The 18,135-nt window shown below is 66.2% G+C and overlaps 2 protein-coding genes across 3 annotated transcripts; one reads left to right on the top strand and one right to left on the bottom strand.

Moving 5' to 3' along the window:
* Positions 1 to 881: 881 nt before the first annotated feature.
* Positions 882 to 2,607, top strand: GJD3 (gap junction protein delta 3). The gene is made up of 2 exons (XM_062629112.1): positions 882 to 1,072; positions 1,872 to 2,607. Exon 2 carries the CDS (start codon positions 1,879 to 1,881, stop codon positions 2,605 to 2,607), a length of 729 nt encoding a protein of 242 aa, XP_062485096.1. The 5' UTR covers positions 882 to 1,072; positions 1,872 to 1,878.
* Positions 2,608 to 3,783: 1,176 nt separating this feature from the next.
* Positions 3,784 to 17,220, bottom strand: LOC134168918 (retinoic acid receptor alpha). Of its 2 annotated transcripts, none has more exons than XM_062629067.1 (8): positions 16,921 to 17,220; positions 7,498 to 7,646; positions 7,238 to 7,379; positions 6,357 to 6,517; positions 6,094 to 6,270; positions 5,814 to 6,018; positions 4,932 to 5,090; positions 3,784 to 4,057 (listed from the first exon to the last, which is right to left on the bottom strand). In XM_062629067.1, the coding sequence occupies exons 1-8, from the start codon at positions 17,096 to 17,098 to the stop codon at positions 3,846 to 3,848; spliced, it is 1,383 nt and encodes a 460-aa protein (XP_062485051.1). In that variant the 5' UTR covers positions 17,099 to 17,220; the 3' UTR covers positions 3,784 to 3,845. The 2 variants fall into 2 exon arrangements, with proteins under 2 accessions (XP_062485051.1, XP_062485052.1); XM_062629068.1 differs by lacking the exon at positions 16,921 to 17,220 and adding an exon at positions 11,946 to 12,220.
* Between the last annotated feature and the right edge of the window lie 915 nt (positions 17,221 to 18,135).

Below are 18,135 nucleotides of genomic sequence, written 5' to 3'. Positions count from 1 at the left end.
GAGGGCGCCAGCACACTGTGGGCATCACAAGGGGTGAGGGAGGACCAAGGGTGACCTGCTTTGGCCAGGGCTCTGCTCCCTTTGCCGAAGGATCCCAAGGCATAGGCAAAGGCCACTGGCATCGCCCTGCCTGTGCCATAGAGAATTCCTTGTGAAGCATCACAGTGCTTTCCAAGAGTTACCCAGTGGAATGGCCTCCCACCACTGGCGTGGCTCCGTCTGCCAGCACATGCCAGAGCCTGGGATGCTCCATGAAACCCCACCTGCAGCACTGTGTGCAGCTCTGGGGTCCTCAGCGTTAAGGACATGGAGCTGTGGGAGCAAGGCCAGAGGAGGCCACGAGGATGAGCAGGGGCTGGAGCAGCTCCCGTATGGAGCCAGGCTGAGAACACTGGGGCTGTTCAGCCTGGGGAAGAGAAGCTGTGTGGAGACCTCAGAGCAGCTTCCGGTGTCTGAAGGGGGCTATAGGGATGCTGGGGAGGAACTCTTCATTAGGGACTGCAGTGACAGGACAAGGGGTGATGGGTTCAAACTGAAATAGGGCAAGTTCAGGCTGGAGATAAGGCAGAAGCTCTTCCCTGTGAGGGTGCTGAGGCGCTGGCACAGGGTGCCCAGAGAAGCTGTGGCTGCCCCATCCCTGGCAGTGCTCAAGGCCAGGTTGGACACAGTTTTGGGTAGCACGGTCTACAAGTGTGAGGCATCCCCGGCTGTGGCAGGGGGTTGGAACTGGATGAACGTTAGGTCTTTTCCAACCCAACGGGCCATTCTGATTCTATGAAGCACCATGGCCCTGGCAGCCTGGACACAGCATCTCATACCAGCAATGAGCATCCCCTGGGCACAGCGCCCCAGCCCCACAGGAGAGCCTGGCTGCAGGCAAGGCCACAGGCAGAGCCAAGCCCTTCCCTCCCCTCCGGGCGCCCCCGGGCTGCTCTGTCTCTTTAAAAGGAGTCCAGGCGTGGCTGCAGGGCCGTTATCCCATCCCGGCCGGACAAGGGACCGGACAGTCCCGGTCAGCCCTGGACAGCCGCCGCCAGCCGCACTGGCACACCGTGGACCGCAGCCTCCGCAGGTACCGGGGCTCACCCCAGCGGGATGGGGCTGGGGAAGGAGCTTGGGGAGGGACACAAGGGATGGGGATCGTGCTGGTCCTGCCCCGGCTGCTGTCCTTGGAGCCAGCTCTGGTGAGTCCTGGGGCACAGGGGATGCTTGTGATGGGGTGAGCGGGGCTGGCACTGCCGGGTACCCCCCTGTGAGCAACACGGGGCGATGCCTCGAATCCTGTGTTCAGCTCTGGGCCTCTCTCTACAAGAGAGACATTGAGGTGCTGGAGCGGGGCCAGAGAAGGGCAACGGAGCTGGTGCAGGGCCTGGAGCACAAGTGTGATGGTCAACAGCTGAGGGACCTGGGGGGTTCAGCCTGGAGAAGAGAAGGCTCAGGGGGGACCTGATCGCTGCCTACAAGTGCCTGACAGGAGGATGGAGCCAGGAGGGGCTGGGCTCTGCTCCCAAGGAACAAGGGATGGGACAAGAGGAAACGGCCTCAAGCTGCACCAGGGCAGGTTTAGATGGAGCTGAGGAACAATTCCTGCCCCAGAGGGTGCTCAGGCATTGGAACAGGCTGCCCAGGGCAGGGCTGCAGTCACCATCCCTGCAAGTGTTCCCACACCCTCAGTGCCATGGGTTAGTGGTGGCCTTGGCAGCGCTGGGAACGGTTGGACTGGATGAGCTTAAAGGGCTTTTCCCACCTGGTTGATTCCATGATTCTATGCGTTTGGGGTTGGCATGGGGGTGAGCTGGAGGGGCCGTGCTGCCGCTGGGGTCCATCCTCCTGGGCACAGCATCCCCCTGGAGCTGACCCCGCTCCCGCAGGGCGGCCATGGGCGAATGGGGCTTCCTGAGCTCGCTGCTGGACGCGGTGCAGGAGCACTCGCCCATGGTGGGGCGGTTCTGGCTGGTGGTGATGCTCCTCTTCCGCATCCTGGTCCTGGCCACGGTGGGCAGCGACGTCTTCGAGGACGAGCAGGAGGAGTTCGTCTGCAACACGCAGCAGCCGGGCTGCAAGCCCGTGTGCTACGACGCCGCCTTCCCCATCTCCCACTACCGCTTCCTCGTCTTCCACGTCGTGGTGCTCTCGGCGCCCGCCGCGCTCTTCGTCATCTTCGCCGTGCACCAAGCGGCCAAACCGGGGCACGGAGGGGGGCCCGGACAACGCACCCGCCGCCTCCAGCCCTTCTACGTGGGCAGCGTGGTGGCCCGCATCGCGGCCGAGCTGGGCTTCCTGCTGGGGCAGGCGCTGCTCTACGGCTTCAGGGTGCAGCCGCTCTTCGTGTGCCGCCGCCGGCCCTGCCCGCACCGCGTCGACTGCTTCGTGTCCCGCCCCACCGAGAAAACCGTCTTCATCCACTTCTACTTCGTGGTGGGGCTGGTGTCGGCGCTGCTCAGCCTGGCCGAGCTCGGCCACCTCCTGCGCAAGGGCCACCCGCCCCGCGCCGCCTGCTGCCACCGGCCGCAGGAGCGGGGACCGGCCCCGGGGCAGCCGGCGGGGAGCACGGAGGAGCCGCGCTGCCCTCCCGGTCCCCCGCCCCGCGGGGACCTCACTGTGTGAGGGGGGCTCCGCGCTGCCATCGCTGGTGCGAGTCGTGGCCGTTCTCAGCCCGGTGCTCGCTGCCCCGGTGCCACGCGGAGCCGAGCCCCCGGTTCCTGTTGTGGGCAGCGGATGGGCCTCGCCCCGCAGCTGCTGGAACAAAAAACACGGACAAACGGAAAACAAACAGGTCCCATCCCTGCTGCCCCCCCCCCAGGGCTGTCCCCCTCCCCGGGCTGGGGGGAACACAAACGCATCGGGGACAGGGCTGGTTCCTGGCACATGGGGACAGGACCAGAGCATCAGCAACGGGAAAGGATGGGGAGTGCTGGGGGGACCCTAAAGGGTTCTACCCCATGGAGACAACAGCAAGGAGGGATCCTGGGATGCCCCCCAGCACCAAAGAACCCCCGGTATTTGGGGTGCTGCAGCCTTGAACAAGGCCCCCCCCCCCCCCAAATCAAGAACGAGCCAGGCACTAGAATAAATAAACTTTATTCTGGAGCCAGCCTCCCCCTCCCCCCCCCTCCCCATCCCCCCTGTGCCCGTGAGGCCGGGGTGGCACCACAGCCCCCACCCTCCCTGGGGGGGTCGGGGGGGGCCGGGGCAGGGCCCGCCTGGTGCCCCCCGGCTCTAAACCCACTAAAACCTCAACAACAACCGAAAAAAAAAAAAAAAAAGAGAGATTTAATAATAATAAACCGTGTGCCCCCTCCCCCACCTCCCCCGCCCTCCCCCCATCCCATCCCATCCCCCCCACCCCGGGCAGCACCCACCGGGCCCCCTCCACCTGCACAGGCCTAAAAACCCCTCCAAACTTTTACAAAGGTTTTAAAACGTATTTATAGATATTTATAGATATTTATATATATATAACTTTGCTTTCTCTTCTCTTTTAAATGACTCTGCTTCCTCGACGGGCGGGGTCTGGCCGGGTCCCGTTCCCCCCCCCCCCCCCCCCACTTCTTCTGCGATTGGGGTGGGAGGGCTTTGTGGGGGGGGGGTGATGTGGGTGCCTCGGTGGTCGCGATCCCATGGGTGCTGGTGCTGGTGGGGCCGGGGGGGGGGGCGGTCCCCGCGCCCCTGAAATGTGACTCAACCAACGCGCTGTGCCCGGGGCCGGGGGAAAGGGGGGGGCCGGGGGCTCCCCAAGGAGTCCACCCCGGGCGATGGGGAGGTCCAGAGGGGGTAGGTGCCGGGTGCCCCCCCCCCCCACCCCGTTGCCGTGTGGCTCTGTCCTGGTGCGCGCCGGGCGCGGGTCACGGCGACTGCGTGGCCGGGCTGCTGCGGTTGGAGCTGGGCGAGAGGCTGGGGCTGCAGCTGCCCGGGGGGGGGCCCAGGGTGCCTGTGCGGGGGCCGCCCGGCTGCCCCCCCAGCGTGTCCATGCCCTCCGAGTTCTCCAGCATCTCCTGGATGAGCGGTGGCATCGAGCCCGGGATCTCCATCTTCAGCGTGATCACCCGCTCGGCGCCTGCGGGAAGGGTGGGGGTCAGCAGGGGGGTGATGGCACCCCCAAATCGGCACCTCCAAACTGGCACCTCCAAAACTGGCACCTCCAAACTGGTACCTCCAAACCGGCACCTCCAAACTGGTACCTGCAAAACTGGTACCTCCAAAACTGGTACCTCCAAATCGGCACCTCCAAACTGGCACCCCCAAACTGGTACCTGCAAACTGGTACCTGCAAACTGGCACCTCCAAACTGGCACCTCCAAACTGGTACCTCCAAACCGGCACCTCCAAACTGGCACCCCCAAACTGGTACCTCCAAAACTGGTACCTGCAAACTGGCACCCCCAAACTGGTACCTCCAAACTGGCACCTCCAAACTGGCACCTCCAAACTGGTACCTCCAAACTGGCACCTCCAAGCTGGCACCTCCAAACCGGCACCTCCAAACTGACACCCCCAAACTGGTACCTCCAAAACTGGTACCTGCAAACTGGCACCCCCAAACTGGTACCTCCAAAACTGGTACCTCCAAAACTGGCACCTCCAAACTGGCACCCCCAAACTGGTACCTCCAAAACTGGTACCTCCAAACTGGCACCCCCAAACTGGTACCTGCAAAACTGGTACCTCCAAAACTGGCACCTCCAAACTGGCACCCCCAAACTGGTACCTGCAAACTGGTACCTCCAAAACTGGCACCTCCAAACCGGCACCCCCAAACTGGCACCCCCAAACTGGTACCTCCAAAACTGGTACCTGCAAACTGGTACCTCCAAAACTGCTATCTCCAAACTGGTACCTCCAAACTGGCACCCCCCCCCCCCCAGCAATCCCATGCCCAGGGGATGCTTCCCTTGGGACACGGAGCTGCGGCCCCTTTCTCCAGCCCTCACCCTTGGCGCTGATGCTGCGGAGATCCGTGATCTTCATGAGCATCTTGGGGAACATGTGGGGCCTGTTGGGCCTCCTCTTCCTCACGTACACCTTCAGTGCCTCGAGCAGCGGCTCCTGCAGCTTGTCCACCCTCTCAGGCTGCTCCAGGTCCTGGCGGTCTGAGGAATGGAGGGGGGACATAGTTTATTATGGGGAGATGGAGAAGCACACATCCCATCATTCCATTGGTGGGGATACTGCCTCACTCCAGGGGGAGTCACTGCAAAGGCTGTGCCATAGCGAGGGCCAACATTTGAGGTCTTCTTGATGAGCCATTTGGGGAGTGCAGCCAGGACAATGGGCCAGCTGCCCCTCCCTGCATCCTCCACCCCTATCCCTGCACCCCCCATCCCTCCATCCCCCATCCTTGCATCCCCCATCCTTGCATTCCCATCCCTTCATCCCCTATCCCTGCATCCTAATTCCTGCATCCACCATCCCTGCATTCCCCATCCCTGCATCCCCATTCCTGCATCCCCCATCCCTGCATCCCCATCCCTTCATCCCCTATCCCTGCATCCCCATCCCTGCATCCCCATTCCTGCATCCCCTATCCCTGCATCCCCCATCCCTGCATCCCCATCCCTTCATCCCCTATCCCTGCATCCCCATCCCTGCATCCCCATTCCTGCATCCCCTATCCCTGCATCCCCCATCCCTGCATCCCCATCCCTGCATCCCCATTCCTGCATCCCCTATCCCTCCATCCCCCATCCCTGCATCCCCATCCCTTCATCCCCTATCCCTGCATCCCCATCCCTTCATCCCCCATCCCTGCATCCCCATCCCTTCATCCCCTATCCCTGCATCCCCATCCCTTCATCCCATGTCCTGGCACTCACCTCCGCAGATGAGGCAGATGGCGCTGAGCAGCCCCGTCTCGGCGTCGTCCATCTCCAGCGGCAGCAGCTGGTTGGCGAAGGCGAACACCAGGTCCGTGAGGGGCCCGAAGCCGGCGTTGTGCATCTGCGTGCGGTTCAGCGTCAGCCCGTCCGAGAAGGTCATCGTGTCCTGCTCCGGCGTGTAGCGCGTGCAGATCCGCAGGATCTGGGGGTGAGCGAGGGCTGGGGGCTCAGCCTGCTGTCCCCATCCCCATCCCCGTCCCCATCCCGGATATCTCACCAGGATATCGAGGCAGGCGGCTTTGAGGAGGGTGATCTGGTCGGCGATGGTGAGCGTGGTGAAGCCGGGGAGCTGCTTGGCAAACTCCACCGTCTTGATGATGCACTTGGTGGACAGCTCACTGAACTTGTCCCACAGGTCGATGTCCAGGGACACCCGCTGCTCCGAGCTGTTGTTCTGCGGCGCAAGGCAGGGGATGAGGGCACTGCAGAGGCTGCTGCAGCCCCCCCCACAGGACCCCCCCCACCCCATCACCAACTCACCGTAGTGTATTTGCCGAGCTGGCAGAGCGCAGGGAACGTGTCCTGGTGGGCTTTGCGCACCTTCTCCACGAGCTCCTCCACCTCGGGTGTGATGGTGTAGCTCTCCGAGCACTCCGGCTTGGGCACGTCTTTCTTCTTCTTGTTCCGGTCATTGCGGACGGCTGCAGGGACAATGGGGTCAGTGTCACCAGCCCCATGGCCACCAGTCCCTGCCCGAGGTGGGGGCTCAGGCCCAACACACTCTGGATGAGGTCGTTTCCCCCCCCCTCGCCGCCAGTGCTGCAGTGACATCCAGCCCTGCACAGCATTCCTTTAAGTAAGCCCCCAAAGGCATTAGGAGGCAATGAGGGATGACTGTGCCCTGGGGGGGGGGACACAGGACACCCCCATCCCTTGCCATGGGGACAGTGCTCAGCTCTGCTCTACAAAGCCTATACAGAGGAGGGAAGCATCAGAGATTGAAAATGGCAGCTGAGGCACCGCACTCCCTGTGGGGGAGCGTGGAAGAAGCAGTGGGAGCAGCCCCACATCCCGCAGGGATCAATCTCTGTGGGCCCGGATCCCCTCCCTGAGCTGCCCCCCCCCCCCCCTAGCATCCATCGCCCCCCCGTCACCCACCCACCCACCCCGGTGGTGCGGCCCTGCGGGGTACCGCCGGGCACCATGACAACTGGCACCGAGACACCAGGAGGCCCCATCGGCATCATTTATCTCTGACATTATCAATCACGCGTTGCCTGGGCAACGGTGGGGATGTGACACAAACCCAGGGGTCCCCCATCTTCCCCCGGCCAGGGCCTCCCTGGGCACACGGTGGGAGCTGCTGGGCCGGCCCCTGGACCCAGGCTGGATGTCCCCATCCCATCCCTGTCCTCACTCACACTCCTTGGACATGCCGACTTCGAAGCACTTCTGGAGGCGGCAGTACTGGCACCGGTTCCGCGTCACCTTGTTGATGATGCAGTTCTTGTCCCGGTGGCACGTGTACACCATGTTCTTCTGGATGCTGCGGCGGAAGAAGCCCTGGGGGGGGGGATGATGACCCCAAAAACCCCAATCAGCGCCCAGCCCAGGGACCCATGGGGACGGTGGCCCTGGCCCGGGGGCTTTCATGACCCATGGGGCCAGTGGCAGCTCTCACCTTGCAGCCCTCGCAGGCGCTCACCCCATAGTGGTACCCGGAGGACTTGTCCTGGCAGACGAAGCAGGGCTTGTAGATGCGGGGCAGGGGAGGGGGTGAGGGCGGGCTGGGCACGATCTCCTCCGAGCTGGTGCTCTGCGTCTCCACGGCTGCAGGGAAGGTGACAGCATTCAGGGCATGGAGACCCCCCCCCCATAGGCCCCATGGGGACCCCCCCTCCTCCCCAGTAACACAAGGGCTGGTCCCTGGTTGCGGTGACCTGCGCTGCCCACCCGGCCATGGGGCCGAGGTCGCACGGGGCCAAGCGGGGAGAGGACACGAGCTGGGAAGATGGAACTTGACATTTCCAGGCCACGGAGATGACGTGGGCTTGAGGCAGACAAAAAAAAAATAATAAAAAGGGGAAAAAAATAGCAAAAAAGGAAAGAAAAAAGCCGGGATGCGGGATCCCAGGAGCCCCCGGGCAGCCCCGCGATGGGGGGGGGCTGCTGCCACGCACCCTCACGTGTGGGCACCGTGTGCACAGCCCCCTGTGCACCATAGTTAGGGGCACCCCCCCATGTCCCAAAACCGTGTGGGATGTGCTTGCACCTCCCCAGCACACCAAAATCCCATGGGATGTGCCCTTCCCAGGCTATCCCTGTGCCCCACTGCCCCCCAGCACTGCCTGGAGGTACCCCCAGGACAAGCCCAAACCACTCTGGGGTGCCAGCCCCCAACGTAGGGTGCAGCCAGGCAGGGGATGGGGTGCAGCCAGGCAGGGGTTAAGCGCTCCCCGGCTGCTCCGGGATGTTTGCTCATGTTTTTCTGCAGCGGAGCCAAGCGAACCAGTCAAACAGGATATTAAAGGCCAGGCCCTACAGGGGAGCCCAGGTCCTGTTCCCCCCCCCCCATCCCCTGTGCCCCAAAAAAGGCCCCAAAATGGGCCCCCAAAAGGAGCCACACCAAGGAGAGGCCCTGGCCAGGGGCACCCACCCCGGCGCTGAGCCAAGGAGGGGTCCTATGCAGGCAGTGGGGCTTTCAGGGGTGATGGATGAGGGTTGGGGGGGTCCCCCCCAGGGCTGGCTGTGCCACTGCCATGGGTGCAGAAGGGGCTCAGGGAGGGGGGGCCAACGGGGACAAAGCCACCCACGAGGTCTTGTCACAACAGGGATGGTGAGTGTGCAGCATGGAGGCGAGTGCTGCAGGGTAGGGACGGAGTGTGCAGGGTGGGATGGGAGCGTGAGGGGTGGGATGGGAACGTGAGGGGTGGGATGGGAGCGTGAGGGGTGGGATGGGAACGTGAGGGGTGGGATGGGAGCGTGAGGGGTGGGATGAACATGCGGGGTGGGATGGGAGTGTGAGGGGTGGGATGGGAGTGTGAGGGGTGGGATGGGACCGTGCGGGGTGGGATGAACATGCGAGGTGGGATAAACGTGCGGGGTGTGATGGGAGCGTGCGGAGTGGGATGAACGTGCGGGGTGTGATGGGAGCGTGCGGAGCGGGATGAACATGCGGGGTGGGATGGGAGCGTGAGGGGTGGGATGAACATGCGGGGTGGGATGGGAGTGTGAGGGGTGGGATGGGAGCGTGCGGGGTGGTTTAGGAGTATGTGGGGTGGGATCCGAGCGCGCCGGGCAGAGCTTCCCAGGCGTCACTGAATAAATCACTGCTGCCACTCGAGGGAGCGGAGCCATTAAAGTGACTGAGCGAACGTCGTCTATAATTTATCGCCTCTTTTATATAATTTAAGAACTTCCTGGTGGAGAGCTGCACTCGCAAAATGCAGATCTGACAAGATTCTGATGTGCTGGGTGCGGAGGAGACGGGAGGGGGAAGGGACCCGGTTCCCCCCCCCCACCATCAGCACACGCCACCAGCACCACGGGAATCCCCTGCCACCGCAGCCACCGCAGCCACCGGAGCTCGGTGCCACCAGCGAGGAGGCGCGGCTGCGGGCACAGCCGCCCCCAGGGCCGGTCACCCGGGAGCCCCTCGTGGTGGCATCAGGCCTGGGTGCCCCTCAGCAGCACCCAAAGGCGCTGAGGCACCACGATGGGTGCAAACAGCATCTGCTCCCACAGGGCGGGCTGGGGACAGCGGGAACCCCACATCCAGGCTCCCTCCCTTCCCCCAGCCCCATCTCCTGTGGAACAGGAGGGGCCCAGGCTCCGGCCCCCCCCCATTGGAGGAAGCGGAGCCCAGCTGCAGACCAGATGCTGCGGCTCCGGCTGCATCCCCCCTGCCCGCGGCCCCGCCGGCTGCTTCCTGCCCACACCGAGGGGACCCCGGGGCACCCCGGCACCCGCACCCCCGCCCTGGCGTGGGAAAGCGCCCGCGGGGCCCCGCCGTGCGCCAGGGCCCGGGGGGGGACACCCGGGAGTCAGGGCTGCTCCCAGCAACCAGCGGCCAAAGGAGCCAGGGATGGGAGCCAGGGATGGGAGCCAGGCTTCGAGAGCAGCGGGACAAGGGGCAAAGCCCCGCCGGGGCTGCGGTGGGGTCCACTGCACCCAAAGGAGGGTGGGGGGTCGTCCCCCCCCCCAGGGCTGCCCTATGGGTGAGGATCCCACGTGCCCTGAATTCCAACGCCTGTGGGAGTGAGCAATGGGTGGGAAGAGGGCCCTGGGAGCCCTGAGCCGTGGGGTGCCACTGGGAACTGCCACCCCATCTGGTCCCTACGGCACATCCTGCCCTACGGATGGGGGTCCTGCCCCCCACCAGCATCAGGGCTTAGGGTCCCCATCACCCTGACTCATGCCACAACGAGCCCAGGATAACAGCAGAGCCATCCTGCGCCAACACGCAACCCAACACCATGGACCCCCCAAGACCCCCACAAACAACCCTGCATCCCACGGACCCACATTGGCACAGGATGCCCATCACCTCAGCGGGCTCCTCCACCGCCCTCGTGCCTCAGTTCCCCCAACCACAGCATTCCCAGGCTCTTCCTGATGTGCCAGCGAGGCCGCACAGCACCGGCCCAGCAGCCAGCACCTCGGGGCCAGCCCAGCCACTGCTGTCTATGGGGAAACTGAGGCACGGTGCAGTCACCCTGAGCCCTGCCGCGGGCTGGCAGCCCCGGGCCGGGGAGACACGGCAGCTCGGTGTGACGCAGGGAGCGGGGCACAGTGCCAGGGAGAGCTGCCAGCGCCTGCCATTGGGTCACGGTCACTGTGACCAGCGCCCGGAGGTGCCCTGGCCCTCCCCATGGCACCAGGGCCACAGTTCCAATCGCAGCCAGCAACCCGTGGGGACGGAGCCGTGGCCAGGTCGCCCCTTGCCCTGCAGGATGGGGACACAGTGGTCCCCACATACCCCGCTCGGGGCAGCACAACCGCCCTGGGCTCTGGGGCACAGCCTGGGACACGCAGCACCCACAGAGGCAGTGGGAGCCCCTGTGCCCTCCCCAGCCGCAGACAAAGGCCCCTCGGCCGTGCTCCGTGCCAGAGGAAAGGACCAGAGACAATGCAGGGAGCAGGACCGGGGGCCACGGCCACACACAAACCCCCAGCACCAGCACCAGAGGAGGGAGAACCAGGACATCCCCCCCCGGCCCCATGTGCCTCACTGAAGGCTCACGCAGCCGTTATCACGGTGCCTGTCCCACAGAGCCTGAAAGGACAATTCCTGCCCATGGGCATCAGGCCAGGCACATGCTGTGGGGACCATGGGGCTCCCCCCAAAGCAGAGGAGGGCTCCATGTTCCCCATGGGGTGGCAGCTCCGGGTACATTGCCCGTGCTCAGCAGAGGCACCCACACATCCTCTGCATCCTGTCCTGAGGACAGAGGGGACCCCCGGGGTGACACGGGGCTGTCACCCCCCCAGGCACCAGAGGGGCTGCCTGGACCCCACATCAGCACCCAGGACACCCCAGCCCAGGGGGTCACCCTGACCCCCCCAAAGCCCATGGTGGGGGTCCCACGCTGGTGCCCCCCGTCCACCCGTGCAGCAGCAGCGGCGGCTCCGTTTTAACTGGGTTTTGTTGGAGCCCTTATCAGTAGGGAGCGGAATTCCCATTGGAGCTGGCGCTGGCACCTCTGCAGACCCTGCTCATGGGAAGGGGGTGCGAGGGGCACCCACAGGGCCCCAGCCCCCCCCGCGCTGGGCTCAGCCCCATCCCGACGCTCACCGAAATAGGCCAAGGGTTGTTCATGGCCGAGCTGGCGGCGGCGGTGCCGGAGCTGGGCCTGGGGAAGAGGGGTTTGGGCTGGGGGCTGTTGCCAGCACCCCCCCGGATCAGCACCCACGGGACCAGCCCCCAGCGCCCCGCTCAGCCCCCGCACCCACGGGCAAGCCCCCAGCACCCATCGCTCCGCACCCCGCACCCATCCCCGCATTCCCACCCACCCCCGCCCCGGATCAGAGCCGCGTTTCGAGGCCGCTCCTCCCGCCCGGGCGGGCTCCAGCACCGGCCCGAGGCAGCGGTGAGGGGCCCGGCCGCCCCCCGGGGGCGCAGGTACCTACAGCGGCCGGAGCTGCTCCAGGGCGGGGGGCGGCGGGGGGCCCCTCGGGGCGCGGGGGGGCCGCGCTCCGGCAGCAAACAGCCCCGGCCCGGCCCGTAGAAATCCATCCGGAGGAAGGGGCCGGGGGGCAGCCCCGCCACCGCCGCGCCCTCGTACATGGCCCGGGGCCGCGGCTCCCTCCGGTCCGGCGGCGGGGGCGGCCCCGGTGCGGTCAATGCCCCCCCCCGCGGCAGCCGGGCCCCCCGCGCCGCGCTGCCATGGCCCCGCCGGGGCTCAGCCGGGGAGCGCGGCCCCGCCGCTCCGCTCCGCGCCCGGGCAGGCGGCGGCGGCGGCGGAGGAAGAGGAGGAGGAGGAGGAGGACGAGGGGGAGGGGAGGAAGGCGCAGCCCCGCCGGCTCTGCGGCTCCGGCAGCCCCGGTCCCTCCCGGCACCAGCCGCCTCCCCACAGCCTTAACCCGCTCCGCGCCGCGGGGCCGCCCCGGCAGCCCCGGTACCGAACGGGACGGGACGGGGCGGGCGGCACCGGACACGGGGGGGCCGGGGGGGGGGGGCCGGGGCTGCCCGTCGGCCGCGGCTCATTTGCTTAATGGGATGCGGGTGAACTGCGGGTGAACCCGGCGGGAAGGGCTCACCTCGGCCTGACCCCCGGGGGTGCGGGTACCACTGCCCCGGGGCGCGGGAGCGTGTGCATGCGTGTGTGCGTGTGTGTGTGCGTGCACACGCGTGTGTTCGCATGTGCAGCCCCGCTGCACGGCAGCACTGACGGGTGCGTTTGTGTGTGGGCACATAGGGCAGCCCATGTGCACGCACACACATGTGCATCCCTTCTACGCACACATACATGCGTGTGATGCCGTGTCCCCACCAAGCACGGGAGCAGCACGTGAACACGTGTCTGTGTATGTCCACACTGCGTGTGAGTGCATGGACACACCGCCACTGCACACATGTGCGTTTGCATGCGGCCCACAGCACCACACGTTATCCCTCCCCATCTGTGCATATAGGCCCGCCACTGGAGGTGACACCCCCAAAGCGGTGACACCGGCATCACGGTGGGCTCAGCACCACTCTCTGCACCAGACAGGGCCGGACCCATGCCAAGGACAGCAGCTGCAGTGCATGTGGCCTTTGCCATGGGATGCGGGTCCACCTCTGCCCCATGCTGCCCACAAGCGGGGTGCCCTTAGAGGGGGAGCTCAGGACACTGCAGAGCTCAGTGAACCCCAACACGAGTCCTGCCTTGGGCAAGCAGCTCAACCCTGCACATGCAGCAAGCAGACAGCGTGCATGAGCAGATGTGCACGTGCACATGTATGTGCACGCATGGCACATGTACACAGCAGAATGCACACACAGAGGAGGGTGCACACACACCCCCCCCAGCACTGAGGACACCCTCCCGCTGGCACAGCCGCACTCAGCACATCCACGGGCCCCAAAGAGAGCAGCGAGAGGCCCCCAAAGAGAGGGGGCAAAAGGGGAGGAAAACACAGAAATGAGTAAGAAAAAGGCCGGGAGGCGTGTGCATGTGTGTGTGCATGTGTGTGGATGTGTGTGTGTGCATGTGTGTGCATGTGTGCATGTGTGTGCATGTGTGTGCATGTGTGGATGTGTGCAAAGCAGAGCGGCGGCGCCTGTTTAAATAATAATAGAAAGTCAAAGGCTTTGCTTAGCCAGCAGGTTTCTGAACAAAAGCCCAGCGCTCCTCCAACTTCCTGCAGCGAACATGACAAATGTCTGCTTTGACTCATTTACCAGCGCTGGAAAGAATGTGGCTGCGACGGAGGGGACGGCGGAGGGGACGGCGGCCGGTGGCACCGCGCAGCCCAGGCCGGTTGTGCCGTGCTCGCAGGCCCCGCCGGGCAGCGCTTCCCGTCCCACGCCGGAGGAACAGGAAGAAGCAGAGATTAAATAAAGAAGAAACCACCCCAAAGTCTTAACGCAGAAGCCAAGAGGAACTGGGTGAGGGGAGCACCCCGCACGCGAGGGCGACACGGATACCCTCATGCCGTGTCCCACTGCCCCACAAGCAGCCTGGAGGTGCCAGAATGGGGTTCCCTGCTTAGCAGCATCCCCCCAGCCCTGCTTCCTCCTGGCACCACTCATGGGGGCACAGACAATGCTCTGGGGAGCACAGGATGCTCCCATGAGCGGGATGGAGCCTTGGCCACACAGCCCATGAGGACACCCCGGGGGACACCACGGTGCCCAGAACAGGCAGCTTCAGGAGCGCATGGTCACAGCCCCAACAACAGGACACGGGCAGGGACCCCCCAGGACCCCCCCTAGCGCAGCCTGGGGTTCGGGGTGCAGGGCCCCAGCCCCTTCCCCCCATCCCCATGCTGGCACCTCGGGGCCCCGCAGCCCCCCCGCTCGCCCGCCCACTTCAAAAGACCCCATTTATCCCCTTCAGCGCCTTTTGAGCGCAGCGAATTCCCGGTTCCCCCCCGGCCCCCGTGACAGTGATAGAAAACCTCCGCTGTAATGGGCTTTCCCAGGCGCGGGGGCCCTGCGCCCAGCGCGGCCTCATCAATCTTCCCCAGGCGGAGGAGATGGGGAGGCGGCCGAGGGGTCCCCAGCCCCGCACCCCAGCACCGGGGCCCCCCAACCCCCCCCCCCCCCCCCCCCGCAGGCTGCAGTGAGCACGTTTTGCTCATTAATTTTTAAAAATTAATTAATTACGGGGCCGCTGCGGGAGAGCGGCTGCGGCGTGGAGGAAACCGGAGCCAGGGGGTAGGGTGACAGCCGGGGGCCCCCCGGCCCGGCAGCCCAGAGCACGGGGAGGGGGCCACGGTGGGGGCCCATTTCCAGCCATCAGGCCTGGGAACCAGGGCAGCAGGAGGGTCTGGGGGGGGGGGGAACCCCTCATAGGCCCCCCATGAGCAAGGGAAGGGGACCCCCCCCCCCCAGGACAGCCAGACCCAAAGCCATCAGGGAGTCCCTGGGGCCAGCCCCGCCACGCGTGCATGGGGACACAGGCAGCCCTATGGCACATGTGGCGTGCACACACGGGCACAGTGGGTGCTGAGCACGCTTGCACACAGCCCCCTCCACAGAGTCACTCAGCCCTGCACATGCTTGTTACACGTATGAACCCCACATGCACACACATAACCCCAGCCACATGTGGGCACAGCTGGCAGCACACACGCACAGCATCACGGACACACACGGATGTGCATGGGTCACACAGCACTGAGTGGGGAGAGGTCCCACATCCACCCCGGGTGCCCCATGCTCTTCACCCATAGCCTGGAGCTCTGGCCATGACAATGGGTCCCAGGGCACCCGGGGACACCCACTGCAGGCTGAGGGGTGCCACCAGCCACCCCCCTGCATCCACAGCCGGGGCAGCCCCAAGCACCACGCACAGGATGCAGCCAATCCCATTCCCTGGCATCCCAGGAGCCGGATCCGGCACCAGCAGCCCCAGCGATACCGGATCCCCATCCTGACACCCAAGGCCCCAGCGTGGCTCCCGGCCAAACCCCCGGGGGGGGGGAATCTGCACCCCCGGGAGGGCCCAGCTGGATCGGCCCGGGGGCTGTGCAGCTGCAGCACATCTGGTGAGGGTGGGCTGGTGGTGGGGATGGAGGCGCATCAGGAGGTGGGGGGCGCTGCACCAGCCCCCCAGATGAGACATGGATCCCAGCAATTCCCTCCTGGCCCCATCACCAGCAACAAGAGCAGGGGCATCCTGCCCACAGCCCCCAGACACCGCAGGACCTACACAAACACGACACCCGTTAGGCTGTGTGGGTGCCATGGGGGGGAAGCACACAAAGTGCCCCCACCCCTTGGAACACGCTCCCCAGCAGGGAAAGCCGAGGGGAAACTGAGGCACAGCCCAGCTGGGGGCCACCAGCCCCATTGTCAGACATGGAGGGAGAACGATGTGGGGGGACACAAGAGCTGCCCCCATCCCGTTCCCACAATGCCAGGCTTCGGGAATGGCCCCAGAGCCAGCGCGGGGGAGGGGCCCCACCCGCCGACACCCAGTGGCTGAACTGGTCCCACTGGGTCCCACCGCCGCCGGGGCGGCTCCGGCGGGGACAGCACCCCAGGCCGGCCCTGCCCGGGCCTGCACCGTCCCCCGCGGCCAGGGATGGGGTACGGGGGGGGGGGCCCCGCCACACCCCGACCCACGGCGGCCTCCCCGACGGCGGGTGCCGCGGGGCACCCATGCCACCGGCGAGGGAACGGGCGAGGGCACCCATCCGCAGCGGTGCATGGGCTCCGGCAGCTGCCCCACGGCACCCATTGTGGGTGCAGGGAAACTGAGGCAGGCTGCGGGGTGGCGGTGCCGGGAGCACCTCCCGCGGCTCCTGGCTGCCGGCGCGGCGGGGCGGTGATTACCGGGGCCGTGATGGACGACCCTGTCAGGGGGAAATTGAATCAGGAGCACACGCGATGATTGCCTTCATCGCCTCCCCCACCGCGGCCCCCGCGCCGCCGGCGAACAAAGAGCCACGGCGGGGACACGGCACCGGCCTCCCCGGCCACCGCCGACACCGCTCGGTCCAGCCCGGCCTCGGTGGGTGCTGGGGACAGCCAAGGGCCCGTTCGCAGCGCCGTTAGCAGCCGGGCTATAAACAGAGCCGTTAACAAAGGCGCAGCAGCAGGTCAGTCACACGCACCCGTCCGCCCCTGCCTCAGCTTCCCCAGCAGCACTAACTGGGGACACGCGGGGGGAAGCACCCGGCACTCGCCCCCCCACCACCACCAGGAAGGAGCTGGTGCCCCCAAAAAGAGCTTCCCATTAGTGGCTGTGAGCAGGGAGACCCCCCCCCATCACCGGTGCCACCGCCCTAGAGCTGGTTATGGACCGGTGCCGGAGCAGCATCACGGGGTCAGCACCCGCATCCCAATCTGAGCACAGACCCCAGCACCCAGGGGTCCTCACACGCCCCCTTCCCCAGCACTGGGGGTCCCACCAGCCCCCCCCCACCCCTCCGGAAGAGCCGCGGTACTCACTGGCAGGCGAGGGGGTGCTGTATCCGCTGACGGGCAGCTGGTGCTGGATACCAGCAAGGGTGCTGGGCGGTGAGAGCCCCCCCAGCATGTGGGGGAAGAAGAAGGCGTAGGGGGGCACGGGGTAGCCATTGAGGTGCCCTCCTCCAGGAGTGGGGCAGGAGCTGCTGTTGCTGGCCATGGCGAAGAGGGGGGGGTCTCCGCAGGGTGGGGGGCTCTCAGGCACGGGGTGCAGGGCCTGAGCAGAGCATGGGGCCCGCGGGGACCCGCTGCCCGGCGCTGTCCTCACTGGCTCCTGCGGCGCTGCGGGGGGGAACAGAGAGGGGGGTCAGTGATGGGGCACCCACAAGCCGTGCCTCAGTTTCCCCAGACCCCCCCCCCCCTCCATTCCCAAGGACCACGTCCCCTCCCGGCCCCAGGAGGGCGCAGGCGGCTGGGCCCAGTGCTCCCCATGGGATTAACCACAATCCCCCCAGATTAACGACACCGGGACGGGCAGGCGCAGGGCGCTAATCGGGGTTTAGCGGGCGATGGGGGGGACGGCGCGGGGACACTGCGGCCCCATAGGGCACCCCCTCACACCAGGGACCAAGCAACAGCATCAGAGCTGTTCCCCCAGCCTTATCCTGGGAGTGGGGCGCATGGGGCAGCCCCCCTTGCCCCAGTCTGGGGGCTGCAAGGCAGCCGGGGGGGGGGGGGGATATGGGATGGATGAGCGCACCGGGGTCCCCTGAGGACAGTGGCCCTGCTCCACCCTGGCTCTGCTGTCACAGCCATGGCCCCTCCACCTCTGCTCCCACACATGCACCGAGCGCAAGGGGCCTCAATGGGGCAGGAAAGGGGGGGGGGGGGGTGGTGTCCCCCTGAGGTCCCGGGGGGGGGGGCTCAGCCTCTGCCACAGGGCTGGGCTGTGCCCATCGCGGTGCAGCCTGCACCGTGTGCCTGGTGATGCCAGCAGCTCCCACGCCAAGGCAGGGACAGGGACCCTGCGCCAGGCCGGGGGGTGGCGGTGGGAAGAGAGGTCCGGGGGTGGGGGGGTGGTAAAGGGGGGGCCACGGGGCTTTCACAATCCGGGCTGGCTGTTTATTTAAGCACTGGCGCGGGGCCCGGCGGGGGCTGTTTATTTGCCGAGAGTGTTGGCTCCCGGCCTGGCGGAGGCGGAAAAGGATCCAGAGGAACAAGGCTGGGCCGCCCGGCGAGGCGCTGGGGAGGGGCTGG

Source organism: Pezoporus occidentalis, unplaced genomic scaffold (assembly GCF_034315485.1).
Source record: "Pezoporus occidentalis ecotype Australia unplaced genomic scaffold, CSIRO_AGI_Poc_V1 ctg328, whole genome shotgun sequence".
Lineage (NCBI taxonomy): Eukaryota > Metazoa > Chordata > Aves > Psittaciformes > Psittacidae > Pezoporus > Pezoporus occidentalis.
The sequence above is the reverse complement of the archived record's forward strand: the minus strand, read 5'-3'. Positions and strand labels throughout refer to the sequence as shown.

Coding starts and splice junctions, on each gene's coding strand:
- LOC134168918 (XM_062629067.1), bottom strand. CDS start 17,098: ATGGCCAGCAACAGCAGCTCCTGCCCCACTCCTGGAGGAGGGCACCTC. Junction 6,019..6,093: donor CCGCCTGCCTCGATATCCTG/GTGAGATATCCG, acceptor GCTCACCCCCAG/ATCCTGCGGATCTGCACGCG. Junction 5,091..5,813: donor CATCTGCCTCATCTGCGGAG/GTGAGTGCCAGG, acceptor TCCATTCCTCAG/ACCGCCAGGACCTGGAGCAG.
- GJD3 (XM_062629112.1), top strand. CDS start 1,879: ATGGGCGAATGGGGCTTCCTGAGCTCGCTGCTGGACGCGGTGCAGGAG.